Raw genomic sequence first — 26,110 nt, 5'->3', positions numbered from 1 at the left:
GCCCATTTAGACCCGACTTAAAAACATTCACTTTGAAAGAATATATATTCAATGATTTGCGCCACATTTTTACTATTTTTCAATAGCTAAATTATAACATAATGTTTAAAACACCAAAAGGGGTTCCCACCCAAAATGGGCTAGATGGGACGAGAGTTCAGGAGAAGAGGGGGCGAGACAAAACGAGATGAGAGGAGAGGACAAGGCGAGAACATATGAAGAGGACCCCACATGAGAGAGGAGACAGGAGACGAGATAGAGGGGGTGCCCGGAACAGGGCTTTGGGAATGTGCCTGATTTAACATCTCAAAGTATAACACATTGTTCAAAGGCTCTTTAAATAGTTAATGAAAATGATTTAACTGGGAAATGTATTTTCTTTCTCCCTCATGGAAACCTAAAGGACTAATAATAACAGCCGACCCGAGTCAACAGGCTGGTTTGAACTACACTGGAGCAAAACAGCATGAGCTGTTTATTACCTAGCCTACTGTACAGTATACTGTATGTCCACCTGACCTAATTACTGAGTTGGAGGGTTCCAGTGTATGACATTGATATTTTTACAATTAAAAAAAAGTTAAATATTGTCACTAATTACAGGTAAACTGTAAACTGAATACATAATTAATTTATAACTGAATACTTCATGGCTGTCTGACCCAAGAGTAACACCAGAAATTATACATTATCGCTGAGAACTTTATTAGTAAACAGCAAGGGGAAATATTTTCAAAGATTTACGCCGTGTTTAGTTTTCCACATTGCCTGTGCAGTAGCGTAAAAAAAAAACCCTGACACTTTTGGCTCGATTATTGATTAAGTATTTTAAAAACTAGAGAGCTAGTATATACAGTATATATACTGTATGGCTGCATTGTCCCAGATTTCTTATTTATGAGATATTTTATGGAATAATTTGGGAGCTGGGAGTTTTCTTGGGAGTGCTTCGGTTTCATCTGTTATTTATAATGGTCTGTCCCTGCCCAAAAACAACATTACTTATGACTCTGCGTGGATATTACCAGAGGGAGCTCAGCAGAATGCCGAGCTGTGGCATCAATTAGCCCATTTTGACCTGAGATCAGATTCTGAAAAAGCTATGTTTCTATCTCAGTCGTTTTTTCAAAAATAGCAGACCTAGATCTGCTATTTTTCCAAAGCTAAAGCATAACATAATGCTAACACCAAAATGGGTTAGAGCAGTGGCTCCAAGACCTTTACAGCCTGAGACGTTTGTTCCCGGGAACCAAAACTATAGTGAAAACAGTAGATCTACAAGCTCACAACACGAAGCCGCGGTACTTCTTAAACCTTTTTTCTTTTAATTACTTTATGGAAATTATTTTGTTTATTTTATTTTGTTTCTGCAATACTTTTAAATGAATTGATGAACAGTTGTGATTATATATTGTTTTTTATTAGACCTTTTCAAATCTTATGTAATTTTAAATGGAAGACACAAAAAAGGGCAAAAAAGTGATGGCACTATACTGAAGCCGTCATCTGCTCGTCATTTCCGTTTACATTACACTTTATTTTTTACATTTATATTTATATTTCTGATAAGGCTTTGGGTATTTTTTATTTACTTCATATGACAAATTTGTGTTATTGCAAAGACAAAACGTAGGAGGCGAGACATTACAGTAAGTTGCTGCGGTTATTTCTGACCTGTTACACTTGGTTCATGGTGTTGGTGTGACTTCACTGTCTGTCAGCGAAATTCTTTGGCATTTTCTACTTTTTACAAAAGCGTTTGACTTTAATAATCTTTGACTTTATTCCAGATGCCCTTTCATGATCTGTTCAAAGGACAAGAATAGATGATAATGATCGAAATGATATAATATCATTCCACCGTATAATTGATAGTAATAGACAGTGTAGTGTCTACTTTAGTGAATAAGTTGTCAGTGGATTGAGTGAAGGTCAGTGAATGAGACACATAGTGATACCAGATGTTAGGGCTTTGGTTCTGTATCATACAATCTTCCCCTGGAATACAATGAATCTGTAACCGTTTTTAACTGTCTATAACACATTAGAAACACTTACAATGCACTCTAATCTGTCTCCCAAGACGGCAAACGTTTGACTGGAAGGTGGGCGTGAAATGGCACATGTTACGATTCTTTCCTTATCGGGACATTAACTCGACCGGCGCTCAGTCACTGAAGCGGACTTGGCTGCAGCGCGCGGCAGGGCGACTAGCTGGGGGACTCGCTGGGCCACTCGCTGGGCCACTCGCTGGGCCACTCGCTGGGCGGTGCCTCTCGTGGGCACATGTCTGCACGAGACGGCGTGTGTCTGTCGTTTTAACGGCTCCAGTCAAACGTTCAGTCACAACATGCGTTTTGAGAAGTGAGTGCTGTGGCTTATAAATAATATGTGATTGTAGGCTATAATTAAAGTTCTAAGCACTCATGAGTAGCTACTGCTAAGTACTCATAATGCTTCATAGCAATAATCCCTAACACATTATAAAACAGTTATAATGACTTAGAAGTTCAAAAATCATAATACTTCATGATAGCTATAGTCACTCTCAGGCTTTCTTTTGGCCACGAACATAGTGAATTATAACTCTCATACTGTACGGTAGTTGGAATACGGTACATTAAAATGATGGTAAAAGGCATGATTAATTACCGCTTCGGGGCCGTTCTACTAGCGTATAATATAATAAATAATAAAGCTGAGCAATAACAATACTGTTGTTTCCTAGAGGCAACCACACTAATTGCACACTGTGATTAGAGGATTAGAATTCATTTCAAGTATGTTTATAATGCGTTGCACCAAGACATGGGCTTTATAGACAGTGGTTCCCAAACTTTGTAGCTCTACACCCAAAACTGAAAGCTCTCCCCGGGACCCAAGCTAGTGAAAATAGCCAACCCACAAGCTCACAACACGTCTTGTCAATCTTATACGGTATAGTTTCACTTGTTGTTGTTGTTGTTGTTAGCGTTGTTTTTATGGATTGTTTTTATTACACTTCTGACTTATTACGTTCTTTTTCGTCATTAATGCACGCCTGCGGCAATTATACAACCCTTAAAACTAAGAGAATCAAGAGAATAATGATTTTTCAATGACAGATGTAGTCACTACGACCACAAATGTCCCAAGAAACTAGCTAAGCCTATAGCCACCGAGTCTGAGAGAAAAGCACGGTCGAACTGCTTGTTTTGATTAGCCGTTCCATTATCGTGGTTTATAAGCACGGCTAGAAAAGCTGTTTCAACCAATCAGATTAGTTCCTCAAAACGACCTGCATGCCATGTATCACATATCTGGTCATTAGAACAGCGTGTCATCTAGTAGCCAGGTCCGCTGTGCTGCTGTGTTTGGGGATTAAGAGGGTTGTTGCAGCAGGGGAGAGGGAGGTGGAAGTTAGACATTAACCGGCTGTGACATTTACATCATGCACTGTACAAGAGGAGTCGACGGGAGAAAAGGAACATTACACTTCAAACATGAATGTGGGCACCGCGTGTTATAGTACGTGCATGTCTGCCAACAGAATGCACGGCGTGCATTTGATTGTGTGCGTATGTGTGTGTGTGTGTGTGTGTGTGTGTGTGTGTGTGTGTGTGTGTGTGTGTGTGTGCACACGCGTGAGCGTGCGCGTTCACGTACTTGACAGAGTGTACTCATTAACAGTTGGGGCTATTTGTATGTGCTTATCTGTGCATGGAAACACAAACACACAGTGACTGGTTTATTGTCCTTCAGGGGATATTCCATTAACTACATTCTCTCCCTAGCGCCTACAGTATAACTCCAAGTCTATTCTTTTTGAGTGGTGCAACCACTCCTACAACCAGCAATGTCCGTGTACCTGTTTGTGTACGTGAATGAGTGTACCTGTTTGTGTACGTCAATGAGCACGAGTATGTTACTTATTTATACCAGTAGGGGGCGCCAGAAACAGAGAGAGGGGTAGTGCTGTGTCTCTAATGAGAGAGAGAGAGAGAGAGAGAGGGGGGGGGGGGGGGGGGGGAAATTGCACCACTCAGTTCACACAGGTGTGATTTTTTTCTATTTTTTGTGGCTTTCTCCTCGAGTGATACAAATGGAACCAAATGGCATTTGTACACTCTCAGAGTTAAATTAACATAGATTTTTTACAATATACAGTACATTGGGGGTCCCAGAGATAGAAATGGCATTAAATGAGGGGTCCGTAGACTAAAATGCATGTCAAACTGGGGGTCCTTGAAATCAAACGGGTTGAGAATCACTACTAGAGCCGTAAAAATCTTCTCTTATGGGGGGGTCCCTGGCATATATTTTCTAATGGGGGTCCGCAGGCTAATTAGTGTCCATTCGGGGGTCCCTGACATGAAAAAGAACCACTGTGGTATAGAGCATGTTAATACAGTATAACCATAACATCTGCAGTGGCTGGAGGTGCACCTCACCACACTTCCATTCTCTCTAAAACAAATTGAGATGTCGGGTGGGGTGGGGGTTATGTGGTGTGTATGGGTTTGTTACTTTGTTTGGGTTGGGTTGTAAATTCTAAACCAGTGGTTCTCAAACATTTCCATGTCAAGGACCCCCATATTGACATGCATTCTGCAGACCCCCATATGAAGATATTTTCTGCTATAGGGAAATGTTTTGAAGATCTACAAGCTCAAAATGGGGCAGTAATTATGGGACGAGTTTGTGAGCTTGTAGATTGGCTATTTTCAAAGTATAAAATGGGATTAAAGTGGTAAACAGTTCCATATTTTTGCTGTGTGGACTGCCTGGAACTTCTTCAAGGACCCCTTGAGGTCCTCAGACCTAACTTTGAGCATCATGCAGAGGGCGCTGTTTTTCCTTTACGTTTTCAGATTGCACTTGAGAACAAGAAAGGCACCCAAAGAGTTCTCCACAGTGTGCGTATAGATTCTGTTCTTACCTACGAACAAATCACAGCTAAGAAAACATTGAGGGATCCCAAAACCTTCTTAAAAACTTCCTAAGTGGGTCTAAGAACAAATTTCCTCTTAAGAACGATTGGCGCATTGTTTGGGCCTTATGCGAGAGACCCACCAATGAATCCTGGTTAGGAAAAAGTCTGCAAGCCCAGACATATAACCTTATGAAATAATATTATGGCCGCTTTCATCATCATTCTTTCAAATATGACAGCCAACCAAAACATCCTCATACTTTCCCAAAATGTTCACGCTATGGAGATGAATTGAATACTGGACACAAGGGATTTTGTGTTATCCCTTTAGCCTAAACGTCTGACTGCACCTCGTACCGTTTACATTTCTGACTAAATAAAGTATCAATCAATCAATCAATCAATCAATCAATTAATAAAAACAGCAAAGGTAAGACAACTCCAGGGATGGGGGATTAACCACTTAAACTCTGTTTAAGTGGCTCTGTACCAGTTTTCTGTTATTGTGGGGAAAAGCTTTCGCTGAAAATAGCCGATCTACAAGCTCACATTGTGTTGCAGCGCGACTGCATTGTGAGCTTGTCAATCGGGCTATTTCCCTATTGCGGTCTTGGGGTTTAAGTGGTTAAACAGAGAACGCTGAATCATCCTATATACCATTACTCAGTAGTGTGGACCAATCACCTGGGAGACGTTACTGAATTAAGACAGCCTGTGTGCAGTGGAGAGGAGCCGTATACTTCATAATGGCACAGCGGGCAGAGTAAACAGCCCCCCCCCCCCCCCCCCCCCCCCCCAGGAGGGCTTAAAAACACAATTATTATTCCTTATCTGTTTCTGGGGTTCAATCAGATCGCAAATAAACTCGCGGGAGATTGGAGCGAACGATGGAGGGGGGAGAGAGAGAGAGAGACGCAGAGAGATAGAGGGAGGGAAGGTGGAGGGGGGAGGGGAGGGGCGTTCAGAGGGTCGAGAGAGTGTCTGCGATGAAGGAAAGGGGCGGGAAGGATAGAGAGAGAAAGAGAACGGGAGCGGAGATGAGATGAGCAGAGAGAGGAGAAAATGTCATGTCATGGTGAAGAGGAGAGAGCGGTGCGGAGGGAGAAGTAGTTGTATGAATGAATGAATGAATGGATGGATGAATGAATGGATGAATGAATGAATGAATGAATGGAAGAGGAGAGGAGAAGAGCAGGGAATGGAGGGATGAGAGAAAAAGAGACTAAGCGATACGGAGCAAAGGGCAGTAATTGCGTGTGTGTGCTTTTGTGTGCGTGTGCGCGTGCGTGCGTCTGCGCGTGCGTGCATGTGTGTGTAGTTAGTCGCAAATGGAACAGATTCAGGCTGGTTTAGGATGAGACATTTAGAGGTCAGGTTTAGGGGCTGGGGGGTCACGCCTGATTTACGCTAGGTTGTGCAGAAGTGTCATGCCGTTAGGTTTTGGGTTCCATCCAAACATGTTGATGTCCTCACAAGTATAGCTATACAAATACAGTGCGTGTGCGTGTGTGTGTGTGTGTGTGCGTGCGAGCGAGCGCACAGTGAACACACGCTTGGCCCGTGGCCAAGAATCCAGTGGGAAGATCCCGTCTGTGTACATAAAGGGATCAGTGAGGCTCGACCTTTGACCCCCCCCCGTGCCCTGCACCGTGGCCCCCCGCTCTGTCGCCAGGGAGGGAGGCGAGACGGCCCCCAGTGGGACGCGCTGGGACACGCTGGACGTGTTCTTCACAAAGACAACCGTGCACTGGGAGAGACGCCGTGTCAAAGGACCACGTTATTCATTCGGGATGGGAAACTGCCAAAAACATGGCCGCTTACGAGGGCCACGAGAAACGAGCGAGAACTGACAGTTTATCGGTTTCCTTGACTGACATGGAAAGAAACGACATTAAAAGCTCACCCCGGCGGTTTTGTGTAGTTCTCTGGCTATATAGAGCGTCGCAGTCCCTCCCCCTTTCAGAACAACGAGTGGCCCAGGAAATGAATCCCAATGCATTTTCCCCATAGGCATTTCTTATTTAATTTATTTAAAGACCTTTTAAGCGTCGTACGAAGCCAACTCTTGTCGTGACAAATCATGACAACACACACAATATTTTGGACCAAACAACAACAAAAGTGTTGCAACCTGCCGTTTTGGCCCGAAAAATTGTGTGTGTTGTCATGAGTTGTCACGACAAGAGTTGGCTTCGTATACGACGCTTAAAAGGTCTTTAAATAAATACGTTCTGAAATGCCTATGGGGAAAATGCATTGGGATTCATTTCCTGGGCCACAGGGGGAGGGACTTCGACGCTCTATAGCGGCTGTTTTTTGTGTGCTTTTGGTGGCGCTCGTCTTGGCTGCCGTTGCCATATAACTTTTATAATGTCATAAACGGGAGCCCTGTGATAAGCCTTTATCGCCTTATTCAGAGGGCCATGCTTGTTTCCGTTGCAAATATTATTCAAAGTTCTATAAGCCTATGACTAAGCTTTTTTTCCGATGCGATACGCCGATTCCACACAGTGAGACGCCATGTGGCAATCATGTCACCCTCTGGTTTCACCGAGCGGTCCAATCAGTGGAGAGGACGGTCTTCCATACATCAGTGGTTCTCAAAGTGTGGTCCGGGGACCCCCGGGAGTCCTCGAGGGGGGGGGGGGGGGGGGGGGGGGGGGGTTCCAGCGGGTCCCCAGCAAGATGAGGAACAGTTTCACTACTTAAAGAATAGTCACGTAAATCGAGTTTGACGATCTGCTATTTTAGCTATTTTTTAAAACTTTTGCCTATATGCACCATCTATCTGCATTCATCCATCTCCAGACTTCCAGGGCTTAATACATATTAAAAACCAAACCTTTTAGCTCGAGACCCAGAAGAGAAGAGAAGAAGAGGAAGAGGAAGAGGAAGAGGAAGAGGAAGAGGAAGAGGAAGAGGGAGAGGAGAGGAGAGCAGAGGAGAAAGAGAAGAGCTCAGTTGGTCCTGTCCTGTCCTGTCCTGTGAACTCACCCATGAGTCTGAACTCCTGGTTGACCAGTTCCAGCCACGCCACGTCAAGGTCGTCCAGGTCGTAGTGGCGTCGGCCGGGGGGGCGCGTCCCCACCACCCTCCACCCCTCCCCCTCCTCTCCCCCTCCCCCTCCTCCTCCTCCCTCATCAGTCCCAGGCCTGCCGCGGGGTGAGCCGTACAGTGGGGCGTTCGATGACTCCGGGAGCAACCTGGGGGAGAGAGAGAGAGAGAAAAACACACATATGTTTGGATGAGTATTTTTAGTTACCTGTATTGAAGGTTAGCGTCTCAACGCAATTACAATTATAAGCTTGTCATTTTAATAGGTTTAATAGGTTGAAGCATGTTATATTATAAGAATACATCTACAAAGTAACTCTTGAAGTAAAAAGAAAAAAAAAAAAATCCCCTGAGATGTACTGTAGTTGAGTAGAAGAAATTATATATATATACATAGTCTACTTTGTTACTTTCCACCCCCAAAGGTATTGATGTCATAAAATGGAATACATTTTTATTAACATTGTTTATAGTTAGGAGCCATTACAAGGCGGAGATACAAGATAATACCTCCAGGTTCTACTGTTTTTGTTTGCCGTTTGCTCTGGAATACACCAATTTTATGTTGAAAGTTTTTAAGTTTAATTCATATTGAAAGTAAAGGATGCACTCGTTATTGCTATATTGCATAACAGACCCATACGACAGACTAAAACAGACTTTAGGCACTTGGTGAATTCCCCGCTCTAATAAAAACCCAATTGGAACACGCAGTACAGTACAGGCATGTCCAGGCAGGCTGCCCCGAGACCAAAACAATATAAGAGCAATGGATGAGTCAGTGTCTGAAAACAAAACAAAACAAAAATAAACTGTGTGGGGCTTTTAAATCACGTTATGTATTGAATTGCATGCAGAGTGCAAAGAAAAGCCCCTTCAACCAGACGTCCCCGTTTCCCTAGACGTGTCCCTAAAGTATATACTTTATATTGTTATTCCTATTTTAATAATGTTACGCTTGCTTACTTATTCTGCACTTGTTCTCTCGCATTTTTGTTCCAATGTCATTGTGGTTTCCCTCGTCTCGGGCATGTTAATTGTAGGCACAGATTCTTTTGAATGCTACCAAAGTTATGAAACTGGTGAAAGTATACAATACAAAGTGTACAGTCAACAAATTATAAAACAGGCCATAACCACTTCTTAAAGGTAGAGTAAGTGATTTCACTCAAAAAACCTTAGGTTTCGTTTTTGGCTGTGGGACCTAAGCCTTCGTCCAATCAGGATAGAGAGTCAAAAACGAAACCTAAGGTTTTTAGACCCCCAGGGGTTAACTGGGGACAGGGAGGAACTCCTTATATGGTCAGCACACTCTATAGTAGAGAGGATTATCACAACAAAACAAAAAAATAAGTGATATTTGAATTAAGTGAAATCACTTACTCTACCCTTAAACCCTATAGTCTTAAAACCCATTCAGACCCGAGACTGGTTTCACAAAAAGGATCTTAAATCCTAACCTAAACTTTTGTAAAAGTACAACATATACGGTTTCTGTAGGTCTCAAGAGAACCACACTGGATTTGACTCTACACACACCGATCTACAAGAGACAGCGTGTCGCGACGCGTTGTTGCGTTTGTATAAAGTTGGTGAATATTACCCCCAGACTACGGGCATGCTGGGGTTCAAGTGGGTAGTTAACCCATTTTTGGGTGGGAACCCCTTTTGGTGTTAGCATTATGTTATGCTTTTAGCTATTGATAAATAGCAGATCTACAAGCTCGTAGCGCGCCACCGAGTGGCGCGCTACGAGCTTGTAGGTTCTGCTATTTTTGAAAAATCGAAGAACGGCTTTTTCTGATCTCAGGTCAGAATGGGTCCACTATACCCCCCCCCCATGCCTGGCAGGGGGAGCGTGTGGCTTGCAGCAGACAAGACACTGTGACTGCCAACAACTAATGCATTTCTCATACGGCCTGGCAGTAGCAGCGCCTCTAAAGCTGTGTCTATAGTCTATGGAGCCCCAGGACGTCTGTATGTATGTATGTGGCCTGGAAGCAAGGTCAGGAACTCTGCTTGACCCACCAACCACCAGCAGCAACCAATACAAACTATCGCACGCACGCACAATACTTGTGTGTGGACATCAACGTTTTATGACCCCGATCTACACTAAATATCGTCACCTACAGTATAGCTGATCTACCGTACAAGCTTACAGTGCAGTGCTTTTACATCTGCTATTTTGGCAGAATGTTCACCCCCAGAACAGAATGATTCGCCCCCAGAACAGAATGATTCCCCCCCAGAACAGAATGATTCGCCCCCAGAACAGGGGCACTAGTATTAAGTGGTTAATTATCATGTTTACACATTATATTAACCTTTACAATTTAACTGGTCAATTATTATCATGTGATACAGTAGATCATTGTGGAGTGGGAAATGGACCCAAACCAATAACTGACTTGATATTCCTCATGAAGGTTCATCGAATAATCAAGAAACGTTTTTGGACGAATCGACGCACACAAAACTCTAATATAGCATAAAAGATTTAAATAATTGTCGTTGATTTGAAGTCGTATCGCCTATAGCCCTATACCAGGAGGTCACACAATGTGGCTATTGTGAGCATGTCATCATAGACAAAATATGAAATTATAAAAAAGATTAAAAAACAAATCCCACATTATGATCATCAACAACACCTCACCCCCCCCCCCCTCACCCCCCCATGTTTGTCTGATGTAAAATAATGCAAATCTGAATGTGAATTCAGGAGCAGGTGCAAATGAGCTACTGTCCTCCCTCACAAGCGCACACACACACACACACACACACACACTGCAACAGGTGCATGTGTATGGATTCACAGAAATGCGCACACACACGCACACACACACACGCAGCCGTTTCTCCTTTTAACGTGTCAGGGGAGTGAAAAATAGCTATAGTGTTTGCTCCAGTTTCGCTCTGGGCCTCTGAAACGCGACGCTATACACACGTAGGCGCTATACAGCTGGGCTTTTGGTTATGGATGTGCAGATGGTCCTGTGTGCGTGTGCATGCGTGTGTGTGTGTGTGTGAGTGTGTGAGTGTGTGTGTGTGTGTGTGTGTGTGTGTGTGTGTGTGTGTGTGAGAGAGAGCTTAATTCACCTCCAGATGTACCAAGACAACACATCAGAGTCCAGCATACAACCCTGATCTCTGCACAGCACAGGGCCGGATTCACACCGGGGGACGTCGTGTTCGTGTAAATTCATTTTACCCAGACTGTTGTTTGTGTCATCCCTATAATACTGTACATCCACACAGAATGTGAAGCAACACAATTTGTAGTCGTATAATAACAAAGTGACCTGGAATGGGCCTTCAAGACACTGCAGGGACCAAGCGCGCCCCTGTTTATACCTGTCAAACTATACTCCAAACTATATAAACCACTGATCTCGCTCCCCCCGGAAATTCGGCACAAACGAGGGGATGAAAAGCCTTCTTCTATACCATTCTGCGACGAACGCCCTACTATACCACCAGCCATCAAAAGGTGTTATACTCCCTGTCCGTCTTTCAGAACCGTCATATAAGTACCTATACTGTAGTTAAACCCATTCAGGCCCGATTTAAAAATAAATCTTCTAAATCATGACAATTTTCTGAAAGACTTGAGGACACATTTTCACGATTTTTCAAAAAATAGCAGACCTACAAGCTCATAGCGCGCTATGAGCTTGTAGATCTGCTATTTTTCAATAGCTAATATACTGGTGGCACAATATTGATCTATCAAAAACATTGCCAAGTCCTATCAGTAACGGTCGAAGGCCTAAACTCGGGTGGATCCACAGGCGCAAATCTTTACTCAATTTGTTCTCAATCAGGGCAACGACGACGGGTTTGAAACAAAGCAGAAAGAAAAGTATTTCAGTATTTCTGAGTATAAAGTATACTCCTTCGGCATCGGCACGTGTACGGACCACCAGGGAGCAGCTGTCGACACTGAACGCTTTTACACGAGTTAGCGTATGTTTAGACCAAAGGGGAACGAATGTTCTTTTGTGTTATCAGCGTTGTCCTTGGGACAGGCCAAAAGGTCACAGCCCCTGTGGTCAGCTTGCCGCGTGCTACTGTGCGTATATAATCCCAATAAGTCCGATCTGATGAAATTGACACCGCCACTAGTTTGGAATTATTTCCAAGACCTTCACTGAGTAAATGTAAACGTCTGAGTCATGGTTTTTGTCAGCGCTGGTTTTCTCCACTGCTCTCTATAGCAGCCCCTGAACCCACCACGTTGACTTTATACACCTGAAACCAGATGATTGGTCTGATCATCTGCCTACGCCAGAGACTTATAACTGCATGTCTGAGGATACAAAAAGGTATAAAGTAGCCCATGGCTTGACCTATATACAAACAGACACACGCCCGTATGCGCACACACACACACACACACACACACACACACGCACAGAGGGTACTGCTCTATAGTGCCATTATGCAGGGACGCCAGCTGGTGCACTGCAAACATTCGGAGTGTCATTTAACTCGGAGCTAACCCTTTACGGGGTCCATTTTGACACTCTCAGAGTTAAATTAACACTGCAGATTTTTGCTGTGCATGGAGACAGAAGGAAGAGTGGGCATGGTTTATTATGACTTTCATATGAGAGAGAGAGACGACACTTATTGTGTTTCTGTTATCTACTGAACTCATCACGTCACACATGCTATTAAACTCCCAAATAAGACTCATATTCGGTCTATTTCAGCTGGTCCCTCGGTTTTTCTCTCCCTCTCTGTGTGTGTGTGTGTGTGTGTGTGTGTGTGTGTGTGTGTGTGTGTGTGTGTGTGTGTGTGTGTGTGTGCGCGTGCGCAATCTTCTCACCCAGTCAGAAGCTTATTACCCTAAAGTACTCTGCACCAACTAATGTCAACACTCACCATTTCAGCAACCTGTGGCTGCCGGAGTTTAAACAGAGACGAGGAGAGGAGAGGAGAGGAGAGGAGAGGAGAGGAGAGGAGAGGAGAGGAGGGGAGGGGAGAGGAGAGGAGAGGAGAGGAGAGGAGAGGAGAGGAGAGGAGAGGAGAGGAGAGGAGAGGAGAGGAGAGGAGAGGAGAGGAGAGGAGAGGAGAGGAGAGGAGAGGAGAGGAGAGGAGAGGAGAGGAGAGGAGAGGAGAGGAGAGGAGAGGAGAGGAGAGGAGAGGAGAGGAGAGGAGAGGAGAGGAGAGGAGAGGAGAGGAGAGGAGGAAAAAAACATGAAGGATATATCCAGGGAAGGAGCAATTAGCAGGCCTATAGGAACATTATATTTTTTTTTACATAACCGATTTATATCTTCTTCATATTCACTGGTGAGATATATGGCGCTATAAATGCAGTCTAAAAGCACGGAAATAAGGCACTACTGTACACCTTACATAATATAATCTCAATCTATCTCTTATAATAGGATATGAGTCAGAGGAGACCGCAGAGACACAGTCACAGAACAATGTGTTCTGTCTCTGGAGAGGCTCACATGTCACATGCACGCACACACACACACACACGCACGCGCACACACATACACACACACACGCACACACACACGCACACGTGCGCGCACACGCACACTTACATAACATCCTTGATAAACAAGTCCGTGTGCATATGTCCCTTATTTGTCGATGCTTTATTAGTGCAATAAGGAGCAGACAAGGCGGAGGAGTGGCAGGAACAACAGAGTCGATATGATAAAGAGTATATATACCTTCTGGGAAGCCAAACAGAAGGTCTTCATTTCACGCTCAATGTCAATTTGGACGGATTACAAATTATTGACGGAGACAGAAAAAAATGCCTCCATTGTCAATCACCACCGAAACGTGTCTTTGTAGTTTTTGCATATAATCGTCACTGTCGGGGGCAGGAAACCCTTGTATCTCCATGTTTCAACTTCTTTTCTTTTCTTTACGTAACTTAATGTTCCTGCTTATAGTCGTACAAGAGCATCGCCCCCCAGCAGTAGCGAAACTAGCTGATCTGAGATCAGCTATTTGTCACTTTTTTAATAGGTTTTAAAGCGAAAGTCAAAGTGGTTCATAGCGTGTCTATGGATTTTCATATACAAATGTAACCAACAGAAGTATTAACAAGAGCTTCTGACTAATAGGTGCATTGGATCAATTGGGACAAATATTATTTTATCCATTCCCTTATCCCATTCTGACCTGAGATCAGATTCTAAAAAATGTCTTCTAAATCCTGACAGTTTTCTGGAAAAGCCATGTTTCTATGTCAGTCGTTCTTCGATTTTTCAAAAATAGCAGACCTACAAGCTCGTAGCGCGCCACTCGGTGGCGCGCTATGAGCTTGTAGATCAGCTATTGTTGCTTTAGCTATTGTTTTTCAATAGCTAAAGCATAGCATGATGCTACGCCTCAGTCAGCACCAACGTCGCAGAGTTGGTGGGCACAGCAGATGTATAGCAGCAACATCTACCAGCTTACAGCTGGGATACACGCCCTCCTAGCCTGTGGCATCCGAGATCAAACGTTTGCAACCTTTTGAGTCACTGGTCGGGCCTGCCCAACAACGGTTAACCACTTAATCCCTACTTTGTATAACACTGTTGACAATAATGACATGCCCAAAATATACTGTACTGTAGGGACGCCAGGTCTAAAAAGGCCAAGCTTCCACTCTGAAACGACGGTGACGTCCAACACGACATCCGCGCGCGCTGCCAGCGATGCGAGTGAGCGAACAGGGAAATCTCATTAACCCATTTTTGGGCATTACGTTATGCTTTAGCTATACAAGCTCATAGCGCGCCACAGAGTGGCTAAATGATGACATAAGAACCTGAATATATATTAGTATATATATATATTATTATATATATTCGCCTCGGTTCGCCAGGTCGCGCTGCATCCTGTCCGCGATTCTCCCGTTTGTATAGGCCTCAAGATCAGCTAGGATGCTAGATTATAGTCACCAATGTACACAGTTTTTAAATGTACAAATATATTAAAAAAACTAAACATAACAGGTAGTTAAACAGCTAGTCGACTAGTAAACTAGTCAACTAGTAAAAATCACACCCGTGTGAACTGAGTGGTGCAAATCCCCTCTCTCTCTCTCTCTCTCTCTCTCATTAGCAGGCAACAGTGCAGCACTAATACTATCTCTCTCTCCGTTTCTGGCACAACAGCGCCCCTACTGGTAGTCAGTCATACTGGTGCTCATGAACACATACATATAGGCACATAGATAGGTGAACCAACACATAGGTGAACACGGGCATTGCTGTTCCTTGGGAGTGGTTTGCACCACTCAAAAAACCACTAGAAGTGAAAGGCCTACTTCGTGCCGCTCTGACCACCCAATATGCAACCGTCTGAACACACCGTAAGACTATTTGAACAACTCCACTATAGCCGGACATCATGTTTGAATGGCGAGACACTCGATGCGCTCGTGATTTATAGTGTTTTATCCCTGCGTTCTGCCCAATAAGGCTCCTGCAGCCACCAGCGAACAATGGATAGTTTTTAAGAGAGGACGGCTCAGGTTAGGAATTACAAACACCTCTTTAATCCCTCTCCGAGGGACCATAAACGCAACAACCTGTCACAAGAAATGGCAAAAAAAAAAAGAAAAACCTCCGTGACCAATTTGCCAACCGGCTGCTGGAACAGTACACTAACGCTTCAGTGGCTCCGCTCGAGTGAGCCGCAGTGTTGCTAGGCAGAATACTGCGTTTTGTACTACTGACGGGCACAGTAGTCGGGCACACCTAAACTGTGATTGGTCATTGAGTTGAGTGGTGTGAGTGGTGTGATGGCAAACACCTGTGTCATTGACTACTGAGTTAATGTTGAGTGGTGTGATGGCAAACACCTGTGTCATTGACTACTGAGTTAACGTTCAAAGCTGTATAAAATAGTTTTGTCCTCTAAAAGAACTGTGTTCGTTTCGACAAGCCTTTCCAAAAACTAAGTTCCACTTTGTTTGGAGTATGCCGCAACGCATCACGTGTTTTCCGGCTGCAATTTACATGGGATGAAAGTCAAATCAAAGTAGCACAAGCCGATAGTATCACGGCCCCGGCATCGTTATCAAAAGGTTTTTTTTTTCCAGCAATTCCCAGGACCTTATACTGTATAATCTCCTTCTCCCCAGCCAGTGCGTATTTAAGAAATATACCCGGGACCTACTTCATTAAAATCACGTTAGAAATGTCACATAATATTGACTGTTTATGTCTTTTGAGCACTAAGATCAGGGCATGGACATATCCCTATAGGGTTACAGGGAAGAAAGTGGCCCTATCAGGAAGTGTAAAGAGTGGCTGGCTTATTTATTCTCTCTTTGGAATAAGTGCCGTGCGTGCTGCCGGGGGACGCTTTGAGCCCTGCATGCATGGGCAGAGGCAGAGAAAACCACCCACAGTGGGGTTCTGACTTTTAAGAAAACTAAAAACAAATATCCCCCGCCCCCTTCCTTCCCCTGCTGCTGCTGCTGCTATGGGTATAAGTCAAAGTATCTTTGGTTTGCGTGGAGAGAGCACTGCACAGAACCTCTGAGTTGCTAAAGCCGTATAATAGGGTATAAGAGTGAGATAAAGTAATGGAAAGACATTGGTATGCTCTGTGTTATATAGACACTGGCTCAGAACTAAATAAAACACTGAATCAAACACTCGCTAACAGTATATGGTTGGTCAAACTTTCTCTAAAGGCCTTTTCATAGTCTGGATTTTCAGGTGGTGAGGTGACCACCGCTCCGGTGGTGAGCTGACCACCTGGAGCTGAAATAACGTTGAGCGGTGGAGGTGGTGAGTAAAAACAGAGAGAAGGGCTGGAGCGGTGGCGGTGGTTTGCTCTTCACCGCGGCTCAGTGACGTCATGTTGTAGTTCGGTGGTCACCTAACCACCGAAAATCCAGACTATGTATGACTATGTGATACGTTTTGGCAAACGCCCTACATGAAGATGATATAAGTTGGTGTTGTGAATTATCTCTGGTGGACATTTCACCATTCCCTTGCATCCACAATGACACAGGTGTTTGCCATCACACCACTCAACTCAATGACCAATCACAGTTTAGGTGTGCCCGCCCCATATATAAGCCATCACTCACTCCCCAGCCCTCAGTCATGCCTCTTCTAGACGGCGACCATCTCCAGATAAAACGTCAAAGTCCCGTTGCGTCCCGTTTTGCCTGTTTACACGGAGAAGGGATAAAAAAAACGGCGTTCTCAAAGATTTCCACTCTGGAAGGTGGTTTCACTTTGTTGCGTTTTCACCTCCTGAGAACAACACCGTTCTCGTCTAAACGGACACCAGCAAACGATACTTTATTTTGCCGTTTTCTATGAACACCGTTCTGGTGTAAAGACCAGCTCAGTCTCCAGCCTTCACACAGTACCCTACAACAACACCACCACTCACTAAAGACCAGCTCAGTCTCCAGCCTTCACACAGTACCCTACAACACCACCACTCACTCCTCTGCAGTGTAAAGACCAGCTCAGTCTCCAGCCTTCACACAGTACCCTACAACAACACCACTCACTCCTCTGCAGTGTAAAGACCAGCTCAGTCTCCAGCCTTCACACAGTACCCTACAACAACACCACTCACTCCTCTGCAGTGTAAAGACCAGCTCAGTGTCCAGCCTTCACACAGTACCCTACAACAACACCACTCACTCCTCTGCAGCCGTGCGTCCTTGACCAATGTAAGCCTTTATGTTCTGTATTGACTTGATGTATTCTATGACTTACTGCCATACTATGATTGTTCACATTATGTTCTGCTGTATAAATGCCCAGTGTACCTGTTTATCCGTTCTGTTGCCATATTATGTTACATTAAGTTATATTTGATTTACTCGTCATTCATAATGGTCCTTTATTGTCATGCTATAGTTAATATGTATTCCATTTCTTATATCTTGCTTGTAGAAACCACGGTTTCATGGATTAAGGAGAAATAAACCTGCTATTCTGTTAAAAGTATACTTGGTGTCGGCCTGTGGCCGTGGCTCAGCGGTCCAGGCACCTTGGCTGGTATAATCCAGTCTGGCAGTGTGCCGCGGGTTCGACTCCCGATCCCGACGGCCTTTACTGCATGTCTTCCCCCCATTTCTCTCTCCCCATTTTCTGTCAGCCTACTGTCTGTCCCTCCATAAAAAAATATAAAATAAAGGCAAAAGCCACAACAAGTACTTGGTGTCACAAACTTCTCTCTCTCTCATCGGGGAAACTTGGGTGGTCAGCCCAGATCCAACAACACAACCAGCAGAGAATATTTAATAGTTGGTATATAAGACTATAAAAGTAAATACTGTATGCAAAATGTTTGCGCCAACTAGGTTTACAGGCCAAGCCGGACAGAGAAATCGATCGTCATCAGGAGACAAAAACAGACAAAGCTAGAAGGTTATACATTCTAGCTTTGTCTGTTTTTGTCTTTTTTTCCTCCTTGTCTGTTTTTTGTTTGTTTAATTTTCTTTTCTTCTTCTATAAATGGCATTCGTTTGTTTATATGTTGATTGTGATGCATAATATCTTCAACAGTATTTTTGGAATACGTTGAGATAAGGATAGGCACTAATAAGCTTTAAGCTTCTGCCTATGCCTTTTCGATCACTAAAAGTGTTTTTGTGTAATGTCTCCCTCTCTGAAAGATCGAAATAAACTATTCATTCATTCATTCATCAGTCTGAAGCAGTGGTTCTCAGAGTGGGGGCTGGGGACCCCCAGGGGGGGGGGTCCTTGAGGGGGTTCCAGGGGGTCCCCAGCCCAAATGGACCCTTACAGGTCTGTAAGGCAGAGCGTGCTCAAATCGTACTATATGGGGCCAAATGCATAAAAACCGTTCCTAAAAAAAAAAACCTTTAGGAACAACCGGTCTAAAGGACTGACAATTATTACTACAGGGAGAAGAAGACTCGACCCGGTTTGACCCAATAAACCCGTCCTTCACTCTTCACTCACGCTCCATGTACAGTATTTCTCTCACCGTAGTGTAAATCTCACTTCCCCCGCTTCATAAAACACCAATAATTTGCTCTCAGGGGGAGGGAAGGACGAGTTTGATGGCTGTTTACACAAGCCATTTCCAGAGTGGGCAGACAAGACAAGACAGACACAGTTCAACTCTCACTCTCCAGCACTCTTGTCAAGTGGGTGGCTCTTCTGCACACACTTGCAAAAAAAAAAAAAGGAAAAACGTGGCTGTGTTAACAGTTTCATCCTCCATGTAATATGAAGAGAGGGGTTTAGAGGGAAGGTGACAAGGACACAGAGGAGGGGGCAAGAGGGAAGTAGGGCTGTCACCATTACACATTTAAGTTGAGAATAGAATATAGAATATGGTAAGAAATGACTGACATTTAATAATTCTATTAAAAAAAATTAAAGAAAATTGTAACTGATCTTACGACGCGTCACAAAGTATCGTCTCCATATTTAAACTAGTTTTTTGTCTCCCCGTAATATCGCACTTCTTAATCAAAAGTGGTGAAGGATCTTTAAGATCCGGGTGGGATTGTATAAATATTGAACCAATGAAAAGTATTAACAAGAGCTCATGACTAAATAATAACTATACATTAACATCCACCAGACAGCGATGAAGTGTGCTTGTTTGCACTGCACCGGTATCATCTTATAGTTAGGTTCAGATGACCCACTTCCTTATTAATAAAAACAAAGCCCAGACCAGACACCTCCTCCAGGGTTTCCCACCCTCGGGTGCAGGGGTCAACTCGTCTCTGGGGCTTTATAACGAGGTCTGTCTGGGCGGAATGGGGTTAAGTGGTCTCAGCTTTGATTTGAAATGACCACAATGACATATCTGTCCAGTTAGTATACGTGTGCGACTGTGTGTGTGCCTCTCTTATATGTCTTAGGTTTCTGTGTCCATCCGTCTGACCCATATCTTGTCTGACCCATTTGTCATGTTCACCGCAAACATCAAAAATACATCTTTCCTCACTGCAATTGCATTCTTGCGTCACAATTTCTGCAGGCTAGAGGTTTGACACGTTTAATAATCAGAAATCACTTCCCCTCGACGTTTCTTTAGGGAGTTTTTTTATTTATTTTTAGGTCCTCACACGGTAATCGTCAAATCGCACACGTGTTAGGTCATTTTCCTCTACATGATTAAAGAATCTGATCTCAGGTCAAAATGGGTTAAATCCAAAAATCACAATTTCTGTAGGCTGTGTGATACAGTACTGTATGTTCTGTCAGACATTACTCCCTGTAGGCTGTGTGCGATACGTTCTGTCAGACATTACTGTGTGCGATACGTTCTGTCAGACATTACTCCCTGTAGGCATGTGTGCGATATGTTCTGTCAGACATTACTGTGTGCGATATGTTCTGTCAGACATTACTGTGTGCGATATGTTCTGTCAGACATTACTGTGTGCGATACGTTCTGTCAGACATTACTGTGTGCGATACGTTCTGTCAGACATTACTGTGTGCGATACGTTCTGTCAGACATTACTGTGCGCGATACGTTCTGTCAGACATTACTGTGTGCGATATGTTCTGTCAGACATTACTGTGTGCGATATGTTCTGTCAGACATTACTGTGTGCGATACGTTCTGTCAGACATTACTGTGCGCGATACGTTCTGTCAGACATTACTGTGTGCGATATGTTCTGTCAGACATTACTGTGTGCGATATGTTCTGTCAGACATTACTGTGCGCGATACGTTCTGTCAGACATTACTCCCCGTAGGCTGTGTGCGATATGTTCTGTCAGACATTACTGTGTGTGATATCTTCTGTCAGACATTACTCCCTGTAGGCCAGGGGTGCCCATTACGTCGATCGCGGTCGACCAGTCGATCGCACGCGCTGCGCAAGTAGACCGCTTGGCCCTGACATGAAAAAAAAAACAATCATCGAGTCGCCTCGGGCAGGCACGGCGTCGGCGGCTTTAAAACCCCCCACAATGCAGTGCCTTGTTTTCAAGTGTGGGGAACGTCGGGTCGACTGTTATGTTGTTAAACAAACAAATTAAAAGGATATCTATCCATCATTGTTCATATAGCAAGATGCGCGCGGCAAAGAAGCCTAAAACATATCACGTCCATGCAGAGTGGGAAGAAGATTATTTTTTCACAATGTCACATTCCAAGTCCAACTGCGTTTGCCTTACTCGAGCCCATCGCTACATTCATGTGCTTCCCATTCAGAAGCTGATGTTGATTCCATTGCCTCGAAAATAGCAACACTTTTTAACATGAACTCTTCTGCGTTGGAGAATGACATCATGGCACTGCAGGCTGACATACAGTTAAAGTTGAGCGCCCGCGATTGGAATTTACTCGTGAAGGAAAAGTATCCAAACATCAGGACTTGTGCAGCCTCGCTCACAGCGTTATTTGGCTCCACATATAAATATATGTGAATCAGCGTTTTCCCACATGAAGATAATTAAGTCCAAATATCGTTCCACGTTGACGGACGATCATTTGGAGGCCTGTTTAAGACTAGCTGTCAGCAGTGACTGTCCGGATTACGCAGCGCTGACGGACTCCATTCAGTGCAAGGCTGAAAGCAGTCATCTGATTAAAGGGATAGTTCAGATTTTTTTAATTTAAATTGTATGAAATACTTTCCATTAATATAGTGGTTGCAACTGTAGGCCTATTCATTGATTGCCAGAGTCCTGTGGTAGTTCTTCTCTGGTTGAGTTGAGTGCATTATTCCTTCATGTGATTGTGTATGCTTTTAATATTTGTAACATTTTATGAGCAATATGTTATTACAAATTTAAATTGATTGACATTATTACAAAGAGTAACTTTAACAAAATAAAGGTAAATAAATAGAATTGATTGATTGAAACAGTCCTAATGCCTTAATGTTATTTATTTTGACTATTTTAAGCAATGGGATAATATTTTTTTGGTTGGTAGATCACCTTGAGCTGGCAATTTTAAAAGTAGACCTCAAGTAAAAAAAGTGTGGGCACCCCTGCTGTAGGCTGTGTGCGCGATACGTTCTGTCAGACATTACTCCCTACGACCTTTGAGTGGGGAGTTTTTTTACTTCATCACCACTCGATTATCATCAAGCGAATGAACGGTCTGACACAAAGTAGGGAGTTTTCCTCGACCTTAACATTAGGGGGAATTCTTCCCTGCCCACCTCCTCCTCCTCCTCCTACTAGCCGGGGCACCTCCCTGAACAACACTAGAGACGTGAGCTATGTGTGCCTGCCTGCCCTGCAGGGTTGAATGATTATTTCTGTGGCTGTGGTGGTGGTGTGTTTGCTATGGTGCGGTGCCATTTTGTTGTGTGGTTGATGAGAATGCCAGCGCTGTCTGTCTGTCTGTGCCCAGGAATGCCTATAGGGCTGTTGTCATGGATATGACTCGGCTGGATTAGCATTAGTTATAATAGGGCCAAAAGGCCTGATTTATATACTCGGGTCGCACGGCGGTGTCGCACACGCCTATAAAACCTGGCCGATCTACAAGCTCACAGCGCGCCGCAAGCATGACGCCGCGTGAGCTTGTAGGTCGATGTTTTTTTTTTTTTAGGCCACGCGGCACGGCGTGCAACCTGAGTATAAATGAGGCGTATACCGATGCTCAGCCAATAGGACACGCGCGCGCGCGCGCACACACACACACAGTAAACACGCACACACACTGTAAACACAGGCTCATTCTTCAGCGTTAGCCAGGCAGATGGTGGGATGGCAGACCAATGCTTCCTCTCAGCGGTGTCTGATCTTCCTCAAATCAAGGGTATGTTAAAGCGATACGACCACTCTGGATTTCACTGGGCTATTTATTTTTTCCTCAGACAGATACTGCGCATGCCCCCTTAGCCCACCCGCTTTCAAAAATGTGTGTGTGTGTGTGGGGGGGGAAGGAGAGGACACACACTGCTCTGATTAACCCATTCTGAACTGAGATCAGATTCTAAAAATGTCAGTCGTTCAGGTCTGCTGACGAAAATGTCAGTCGTCAGCAGACCTACAAGCTCGTAGATCTCGTGCTATGTAGATCTGCTATTTTTCAATAGCTAAAGCATAACATGATGCCAACACGAAAATGGGTTCCCGTTCAGAATGGGTTAATATCCATTTGAATTCATAAGATTATTGTGACAGTTTAACTATACTTGCAACCTGGCTTCCCTATTTTGGGTATATGTCATTATTGCCCAAAATAATATCACTTGTGATCACTGTGAAGTGATGGGCGCACCTGGCAATGGTGTTGAAATGAAGCGTCATTTTGACTTTTAGAAGCCTTGCACATAATATGTGGCAGTCATATTCATTCATTGCAGATTCACTGCCACTATGACTGATATACACATTACGAGAGACATGAACGCAGTCCGTTTGCTGGTCCACAGATGCTACAGTATATACTTAGACTGGTACTACGTAGCGTACTGTCCCTCATGGAGTCTGGACGATGGGATCTATAGACTCCAGCTAAAATGTCCCCAACATAAAACAGAGGTGCAGAACAAGCCTTTAGTTTGGAGGAGAGGAAAGTTTGGTCAGAGGAGAACGTGAAGGACGGCGGGGGGGGGGGGGAGAGGGGAAGTGTTTGGAGTGGAGGGGCTGTTTTCATTCACATTTTCCACTGGGTCAGTTGAGAGAGAGAGAGAGAGAGAGAGAGAGAGAGAGAGGGGGGGGGGGGGGGGGGGGCAAAAAACAGACAGAGGAGGGGCTCGGGGAGACGGAAGAGTGAGCAAGAGAGAGAGATGGGAGAGATGGGTGAAAGAAAAGGAAATTGTGCAGAGAAAGACAGACAGACAGACAGACAGGATCAGGATCTGTTACTATATACTGTTCATCTCCATTTACCTCTCCTTCTCCATGCTGCACCTGCAATGTTTACTGTGTGTGTGTGTGTGTGTGTGTGTGTGTGTGTGTGTGTGTGTGTGTGTGTGTGTGTGTGTTCTCGCATATTCAAATCTCTCTCTCTCTCTCTCTCTCTCTCTTCCCACCCCCTTTGTCACTCTACCTTTCTGTTTTTCTGTTTTGTCTTGCCCCCCCCCCCCACACACCTCCTCCAGCTTCTCTGAAGCACTGCAGTGTGAAACCCATTGAGCAGTTGGTGTGCTGACTGACTGACTGACTGACTGACTGCCTGACTGACTGACTGACTGACTGACTGCCTGACTGACTGACTGACTGACTGACTGACTGACTGCCTGACTGACTGACTGACTGAATGACTGACTGACTGCCTGACTGACTGACTGACTGACTGACTGCCAAAGCTGGGTATAAAGCTTCATCTCGTCATGCTGTACTGTGTGTGTGTGCCGTTGCTTACAGCAGCTTAACCCATTCTGACCTGAGATCAGATTCTAAAAAAATGTCTTCTATACACCCTGACATTCTTCTGAAAAAGCTACGTTTCTATGTCAAGCCGTTCTTCGATTCTAAAAGAAAATAGCAGACCTATACAAGCGCTACAAGCTTGTATAGGTCTGCTTTTCCAATAGCTATAAAGCATAACATAATGCTATATAACACCAAAAAGAGGTTCAAACGCCCCGAAATGGGTTAAGCACAGAGATTTATACCAACGGCCCCAGCTGGGGTCTCTCTCTCTCTCTGCTCTGCTCATTTATACCTGCATGTGTCCCCGCGCCGCCCACACCTCGCTGACCCCCAAACGGTGACAAACACAAAGCCTCGGAGGTACTGTACCTACAGTATAAGAGGACGTTCTCTATGTGTAAGTCTACTGTATATATAAGTATAGCAGAGAGGCTCAGAGCTTGAATACCAAAAGCCTAATATCTCCCCCCCGGCCAAGTGGAATTCCCCTTTTAAGGCTAATGGATAACATGTTTGGCTTTAGTGTGCCTTCACGCATGGGAGACCCGGGTTCAAATCAATATATACAGTATATATATATATATATATATATATATATATATACATATATATATATATACACTCTTTAACCCATTCTGAACGGGAACCCATTTTGGTGTTAGCATCATGTTATGCTTTAGCTATTGAAAAATAGCAAATCTACAAGCTCGTAGCGCGCCACCGAGTGGCGCGCTACGAGCTTGGAAGGTCTGCTATTTTTAGAAAAATCGAAGAACGACTGACATTTTTAGAATCTGATCTCAGGTCAGAATGGGTTAATCAGACCAGTTGTGTGTCCAGTGGAAACCTCGTATGAATCTGATCTCAGGTCAGAATGGGTTAAGAACTTAAGCCCCATATATTTCATCATACAGTGAATAGAAATAAAGAAATGGCTCATCCACAAGTTCAAAACGCATGAACTGACGTGACGCATTGTGAGGATCGTCTCCGTAATTTGGGAAAATCTGACAGCAGTTGAATGGAGAGCTGACAACGAGAGAGAGAGAGAGCGTGGGAGGTTCTGGTGTTCCGTAACACAGGGGGAAGGAGTGTTCCGTAACACAGGGGGAAGGAGTGTTCCGTAACACAGGGGGAAGGAGTGTTCCGTAACACAGGGGGAAGGAGTGTTCCGTAACACAGGGGGGAAGGAGTGTTCCGTAACACAGGGGGAAGGAGTGTTCCGTAACACAGGGGGAAGGAGTGTTCCGTAACACGGGGGGAAGGAGTGTTCCGTAACACAGGGGGAAGGAGTGTTCCGTAACACGGGGGGAAGGAGTGTTCCGTAACACGGGGGGAAGGAGTGTTCCGTAACACGGGGGGAAGGAGTGTTCCGTAACACGGGGGGAAGGAGTGTTCCGTAACACGGGGGGAAGGAGTGTTCCGTAACACGGGGGGAAGGAGTGTTCCGTAACACGGGGGAAGGAGTGTTCCGTAACACGGGGGGAAGGAGTGTTCCGTAACACGGGGGGAAGGAGTGTTCCGTAACACGGGGGGAAGGAGTGTTCTGTAACACGGGGGGAAGGAGTGTTCCGTAACACAGGGGGAAGGAGTGTTCCGTAACACGGGGGGAAGGAGTGTTCTGTAACACGGGGGGAAGGAGTGTTCCGTAACACAGGGGGAAGGAGTGTTCCGTAACACGGGGGGAAGGAGTGTTCCGTAACACAGGGAGAAGGAGTGTTCCGTAACACAGGGGGAAGGAGTGTTCCGTAACACGGGGGGAAGGAGTGTTCCGTAACACAGGGGGAAGGAGTGTTCCGTAACACAGGGGGAAGGAGTGTTCCGTAACACGGGGGGAAGGAGTGTTCCGTAAC

At 44.5% G+C, this 26,110-nt stretch overlaps 1 protein-coding gene across 1 annotated transcript in view; it reads right to left on the bottom strand.

Annotated features, from left to right (window-relative positions):
- The window catches only part of jade2 (jade family PHD finger 2), a 246,411-nt gene that overhangs the window by 103,753 nt on the left and 116,548 nt on the right, over positions 1–26,110 (bottom strand). The window contains 1 exon segment of the mRNA XM_080780445.1: positions 7,907–8,115. Within this exon segment, the coding sequence (XP_080636571.1) occupies positions 7,907–8,115 (209 nt within the window).

This window comes from Protomyctophum bolini (genome assembly GCF_963924005.1).
Source record: "Protomyctophum bolini genome assembly, chromosome: 13".
NCBI lineage: Eukaryota > Metazoa > Chordata > Actinopteri > Myctophiformes > Myctophidae > Protomyctophum > Protomyctophum bolini.
Note: the sequence above shows the minus strand (reverse complement) of the source record. Positions and strands in the feature narration are given on the sequence as shown.